Raw genomic sequence first — 6,803 nt, forward strand, 5'->3', positions numbered from 1 at the left:
CTTGGTAGAAGACTACATTATCATAACAAAACATTCGGGTCTTGGTAGAAGACTACATTGTCATAACAAAACATTCGGGTCTTGGTAGAAGACTACATTGTCATAACAAAACATTCGGGTCTTGGTAGAAGACTACATTATCATAACAAAACATTCGGGTCTTGGTAGAAGACTACATTATCATAACAGAACATTCGGGTCTTGGTAGAAGACTACATTGTCATAACAAAACATTCGGTTCTTGGTAGAAGACTACATTGTCATAACAAAACATTCGGGTCTTGGTAGAAGACTACATCTCAAACTAATAGAAAATAAGGGATTTTCTAGGGCTTTTCATACTTACATCAACATTTTCATTTAAAGGTTTACATGACTTTTAAAATAGATTTTAGTAAGCAAGACAATGACACTTAAATACTTATGAATTCACCAGCTTTAAAGCTGATACTCTCTTTCAAAATAACTTGTATTCTCGGGTCATCAGTAGACCGGTACGGTGGCCAGGTTTTGAGAAGACGGAGCAGACAAGTCTCGTCTTTTATTTTTATTGTATATTTTTGGTGTCTTATTACATTGAAAGAACACACATGTATTAAAGCTTTACTTATAATGCAATGGATGATGTTGTTGCTTGTTTACTATTTTACATTGTTGTGATACTGTACATGACGTCCTCCACCCCGGAACGTTTCCGCTGTTCTTGGTTTTGGGATGTGACAGTTTCCTCATTGGTTGAATCTTGAATTTCTTCAAGATTAATTGCACTCTTACTTTCATCTTTGAATAAAAGCCTTCTCTCTCTCTCTGTGTGTGTTTTTTCTTTCTTTCTTTCTTTCTTTCTTTCTTTCTCTTTCTCTCTCTCTCTCTCTCTCTCTCTCTCTCTCTCTCTCTCTCAAAAGACTCCCCTTTGAGTTGCAAATAATAGGTTTTCACTTGGTCTGTAGAACAAGTATCAAAAGGTCTTTTGTGAGTAACCAATGAATATACACCTCTTGGCTCTAGGTTCTAATTTATCTTGGGTCTTGCACGTAACAAGAGCCTCATAATCCCATACCTTGATATTTCCGAGTGAGGGAGGTTTCACACTCAACATCTCATGAGGTGTTTTGGAAAATTTATTGGTAGGAACAATATTATGGATATGGGCGGCTCTGTTTATGGCATACCCCTAGAATGATATAGGAAGCGAAACTCAACTCATCATAAAACAAACCATGTCCAACAAGGTTCAATTTATTCTATCAGTCACATCATTCAGTTGTGGTGTTCTATGAGTGGTTAATTATGAAGCTATTTCACATTCCTTAAGATAGTCATTGAACTCCATACTAAGATACTCTCCACCCCTTTCGAATCGTTTATCTTTATGCATAGTTGATTCTCTACTGCATGCTTAAATTCTTTTGAACTTTTCAAAGGTTTTTGATTTATGTTTGTTAAGTAAATATAACCATATCCACTATAATGATTAGTAAATTTCATGTAGTAGTGATTAACATCCCTTGTAGCATGTCTGAAGGGCCCACACATATCAGTATGAATGAGATCTAACAAACGTTCACCTCTTTCACAAGCCCCTATGAATGGTGACTTAATCATCTTGCCTAACAAACAAGATTTGCATTCATCATTTTTCCTAAGGTCAATTAATTTCAACACTCCATCCATTTGAAGTTGGCGATGCGCTTCTTGTTTATATGGCCAAGATGACAATGCCAGAAGCATGCTTTGTATAGACTATTGGAAGAATCAACATTAAATACACCATTTCCATCATTCTCAACACACATAATAGTTTCATACACACAATTACAAGGATGAACTTTGAAAAAGAAAACACCATTCTTATAAAACATAAATAGAACCATTGTCATTATCAAAAAGTCACGAAATCCTCATCTAAATAAAGCATGAAATGAAATTATGTTTCATGTCTATCACACGAATAACGACAATAATTTAAATCAACCCTAACACCAATATCAAACACTAGCTCATAAATCCCAATCCTGATAAGAGGCGAAGATCGTCTGTTTCCCATGACCCGGTTCATCTTCCCATGCTCGACTTCCTCACGTTCCTTCAGAACATGTATATAAAAAATGTGAATCTCATCTCGTATCAAGGACCTAAGAATTAGAAATACGCGTGTTCTTGATTTTAAATGAGTACATACCAAAAGTAGAACCAGACACTTTGGCCTTTCCTTCTTTCAGTTCTTGAAATTATTTAGGGCAACTTCTCTTCCAATGCCCCTTTTGACCACAATGAAAGTAAACAACCTCTTTCAGATCATTGGCAAGAGGGATTTTGTAGTTAGCTTTCCCCTTTGAACCACCACTAGACTTTCCAAGATGAGCTTTCCATTTCCAGTTAGGTTAGGTGGTCACTTTCCTTTTCTTTCCTTGGCCTTGATAAATGGCCATGAAAGGAGCACTTTCAACACTAGAGGGATGAGACTTCTTCATTCTTGCTTTAGTTGTTTGCAACAAGTTGTGGAGTTCCACTAATGTCATTTATGTGTTGTTCAAATGATAAGTCAAAATGAACTGATCATAACAACTTTACAAGGGGTTGAGAACCATATCAATGGTCAATTCCTTGTCAAAATTTACATTCATCTTGTCCAATATTTCCATACGTCTCTGCATTTTCTACCCATGAGAACAAATATATTCTCCTTCCTTGATCTTGCATGCCATTAGGGCTTTGACGATGTCATAACGTTCTTGCCTAGATTTTTTCTGAACTATTTCACTAAGAGTTATGTTCATTTCATATGACCAATAGTCCTCATAGGACTTCTTCAAATATGCCATAGTAGCTATCATGATGCAAACAACTTTCATAGCATCGTTAAATGCATTTGTTGTTAGCAGCAATTTCATCTAGAGTAGCGGTATTTGTGTCGACCTAAGTAATTGGAGTATCAAGAACATACTCTTTTTCTTATACCGAAAAGTCATCTTCAAATTGCGCATCCAACCGATCTAGTTTGGACAAGTTAGCTTCTCCTTTGATAAAATTGACAAGAGAGTGGAGTTTGAACTTGGAGGGTTTGGAAAAGGAGGAAGATCATTGTTTCCAGACATCTATTATGTGAGATGAAATTTTAGTTAGTTGATTTAAATCTTTAATATTTTAACCCAAATTTAATATGCAAGGCTAGGATTCATATTTTCAATTTGAAATAAAAAAGGGATGCCGTTATCAAATTGCAAATATATTTTAGGATGTTAAAACTCTTTATCAAATCCAGTCCCTGTGAAACTCTTAAATCTTTTGAAATTCATTGAATCTTTAGCGACGGTATTCAAACTCATACCTCAAAGAGGAAGATCACCATTTGATACCGCTTGGCTAGAAGCCATATGGTTCTAACTTTTAGATATATGTATTTTATTTCGACATTAAAACTGCATTAAAGTTCGACCACAAATAAATGTGGGCCATGTTTAATGCCCGGTCATAATAACGGCGACCAAGTTCAGATGGAGTAAGTTTACATAAATCAACATGAGTGCCACGAAGTCTTCTTGTTTACTTATTAATTTATTAAATTATACATGACAGTAAAATATTAAATTAAACTAGATTACTTTTACATTTTATCAAACATTTTAAATAGAGCGACACAAAGCGACATTGATAAACATCTAGATAGACCAACCCAACTGGCACTTTATGATTTACTTGCTTAGTCACCCCCTCGAATGCTCTACATCACGACAAAATTACTCTAAGATTTGCCACTGATTTCTCTTTTCCTTCCCCTTCCCCCCACCCCCACCCCACCCCCCAATTCATCACTCCATGCTCTGCACATAAAGAAACAGAGTCAATATATATATATATATATATATATATATATATATATATATATATATATATATATATATATATATATATATATATATATATATATATATATATACCCATGTTGTACACATATCTATCTCACCCCTGTTTTTTTTTTCATTCATCTTAGTTTCTGTAATACAATCTTGAAATAAGAAAACCCCGTTTGGGATTTTGAATAATTGAAAGAAAGTTGTGCGAAGATGGAAGAAGTTTTTGGCTCAGAATGCAGTAGTGGGTGCGAGTCTGGTTGGACTTTGTACTTGGAACAGTCGATGTACCCTTCACATTCTCTTCAAAACCACAACCATGTTGTCGATGATTTCCTCTGTAAAAAAGGCTCCTTTATACATAAAGAGGAGGAAGAAGATGAAGAAGAAGAAGAAGATATGTCTATGGTTTCAGATGCATCTTCTGGCCCACCACATTTTCAAGAACAAGAAGAATGCTTCAACAACAACAGCCATGGTGGATACTGTGTTTACACCACTCTTCCTACATTAATCGATCATCCTACAAATGGGAAAAGAAAAAAGATTGAAAAGAGATCAAAGTTACATAGAAAGGTTCAAGATTTTCCTTCTTTTCTTGATGATACTGCTAGCTCTCCTTTCTTCAACTTCTCAAATGTAAGTAATTAATGTTCTTCCCACTTCATTCATCAGTTTTCCTTTCTCTGAATCTTTAACAAAATGGGTTTTTAATAAAATTATCTTCTGGAAATAATTTTCTTTACTTTTTTTTTTCTTCAGAACAATCTAACAGTGCCCAACAAGGAAACTTCAATGGAGGATAACGACATTAGAGACTACTCACAGGGCTACTCCACAACCTACTTTGAGGTACTTTCTAAGAAAATTGAACTACCTACATTCTTTAGTTTGCTACAAATAGTATAATTAAAGCAATAAATTCTTTATTTTGTAGGATAAATCTACATATCAAGAACACTTTGGGTTCTTCCACCCCTCTGTTTCTGGAACTCAACTGCAACAAAACCAGTTAAGTTCACTTTTTCTTTATTGGATTGTGGTGTTGTACTCTATAACATGTTCATGCATCATGTTTGTAAATTGTTCTAACAAAATGTACATTTGGTAATGCACAGATGGTTTGAAGGAAAGAGATGGGGATGATGTTCATCAATGTCAAATTCTTGAAGTTTGTTTAGAAGAAATGGCATGGCTTATCAAGCTAGAGGAATTCACACCCAAAAGAAAAGATCTTGTTCTTTTCTATCTTTTTTTCTTTTTTTGGAATTTTTTGATTTCTTTTTTCCTTTTTAGATGTTCAATTGTCAATTGCAATGAAAACAACCCGAGGAGGAAAAAAAAATATCTGGGAAATAATTTTTCCTGTTCCTCATTTATTATTTACCTTTGTCAACGATTATGCATGGCTAAGTGGGGTTCTAACAACAATTAGTTTTTTACCAATTTTTAAACCAAATCCAAGTTTTTTTTTTTTTTTTTTATAAAAAAAAACGTAGCAGTTTAAGTAAATTTATTGAACTTAGATAGTTGATTTTACTTACTCTTAAAAAAATTAATTAAACTTATTTTAAAAGCAAAATGAACAACTCATGGATTAGGTTATCCAAAATGTAAACAACAACGAAATTCTCAATTAAGGGTATATAAGATCAATTTAATAACGTAACACGTCGTTTTTGTTTTCTTAAAAAAGATCGTGTCGGTAGATACTTTATAAAAAAGTCGTAAAACAATTGGTTATATTGGAGAAATTTACGCATGCTTAAGTGGCTTAACGTTCATGCTATATATCATTCAATATTTCTTACTTTTTCATTAACAACCTTGGTCCACAAATCATAAACCTATTCTTTTATAGTACATTGTTGGCATTATTTGAGCTTTATAATGTTCTCATAGTTGCATTATTTGAGCTTCATAATGCACGAGATGATCAAAATCGGAATAATATATAATTTTCACCGTACCCTTAGGCATATCATGTGACAACTATAACTATTTAACATTATTGCTCTCGGTTTCATACATATTGAACAAAAGTATTACAAAAGATAAGATAATTAAGATATATACGATAACTAGACTAACACAACATGTAACTTTCCCAAAATATGGCAACTTATAAGTGGACAAAATAGCTAAAAACTCACAGCTATGAATGTACTTTACGATAAATCAAAAGTACGAGATAGTTGAAGGCTTTGGATGGATTTCATTGAGTAATACATAAACTGTACAAGAAGATGCAAGCATGGAAAAGCAATCTAACCTAATAGCATTTACAATATAGTCGCAAGAAGAGAAAGCAAGATTTTTTTTCCAAGAAGTCTGTGACAGCTTTACAATATCCTTTTATAGGGGTTCTCGGGATTCCTTATTTAGAAAAAAACAAATTATGTTTTGTTAACTACTTATTAACTCATCCCACTACTAGAAAAAAGGCTTTTCTTGACAGATGAATTACGACATACAAAACTTTTATGACAGACATATACGTCTGTCATAAACTTTATGTCGTATATCGTAAAATATTAATGATTTACGACAGACAAAAATGCAGGGGCGGATGCAGGATTTTACAGTAGGGGTTGCACGGTAGTATAAAAAATAAAAATTTGAAAATTTTAGAAATTTTTTCCACTGCGGCCGGAAAAGTTAGGGGTTGCTGGTGCTACCGTGGACCACCCCTAGGTCCGCCCCTGCAAAAATCTATGGCGTAATTTATGTCATATTTTAAAGAGTAAATTAAAATGATTTTTATCAGTGAATACTATAAAGAAAAGTTAGTAATCGCAAACAATAATACAATGATGCTATGTCGACAAGTACATGAGCACTATATAGTATGAAAAAAAAACATGTTTAAAGGATGTGGGTTAAATATTAAAACCAATAAACCATTAGATTAGTGCAAAAAAAAACTAATTCCAAAGAAGGGAAAAAAAAACC

The 6,803-nt window shown here is 33.5% G+C and overlaps 1 protein-coding gene across 1 annotated transcript; it reads left to right on the forward strand.

The window, feature by feature from the left end:
* The first annotated feature begins 3,939 nt into the window (after nt 1–3,939).
* LOC111904233 (protein SOB FIVE-LIKE 5) lies at nt 3,940–5,233 on the forward strand. The gene is made up of 4 exons (XM_023900014.3): nt 3,940–4,490; nt 4,614–4,703; nt 4,789–4,862; nt 4,970–5,233. Exons 1-4 carry the CDS (start codon nt 4,065–4,067, stop codon nt 4,995–4,997), a joined length of 618 nt encoding a protein of 205 aa, XP_023755782.1. The 5' UTR covers nt 3,940–4,064; the 3' UTR covers nt 4,998–5,233.
* The last annotated feature ends 1,570 nt before the right edge of the window (nt 5,234–6,803 follow it).

The sequence above is a fragment of the Lactuca sativa genome, chromosome 7 (assembly GCF_002870075.4).
Source record: "Lactuca sativa cultivar Salinas chromosome 7, Lsat_Salinas_v11, whole genome shotgun sequence".
In the NCBI taxonomy this organism is placed as follows: Eukaryota; Viridiplantae; Streptophyta; class Magnoliopsida; order Asterales; family Asteraceae; genus Lactuca; species Lactuca sativa.

Coding starts and splice junctions, on each gene's coding strand:
- LOC111904233 (XM_023900014.3), top strand. CDS start 4,065: ATGGAAGAAGTTTTTGGCTCAGAATGCAGTAGTGGGTGCGAGTCTGGT. Junction 4,704..4,788: donor ACTCCACAACCTACTTTGAG/GTACTTTCTAAG, acceptor TTTATTTTGTAG/GATAAATCTACATATCAAGA. Junction 4,863..4,969: donor ACTCAACTGCAACAAAACCA/GTTAAGTTCACT, acceptor GGTAATGCACAG/ATGGTTTGAAGGAAAGAGAT.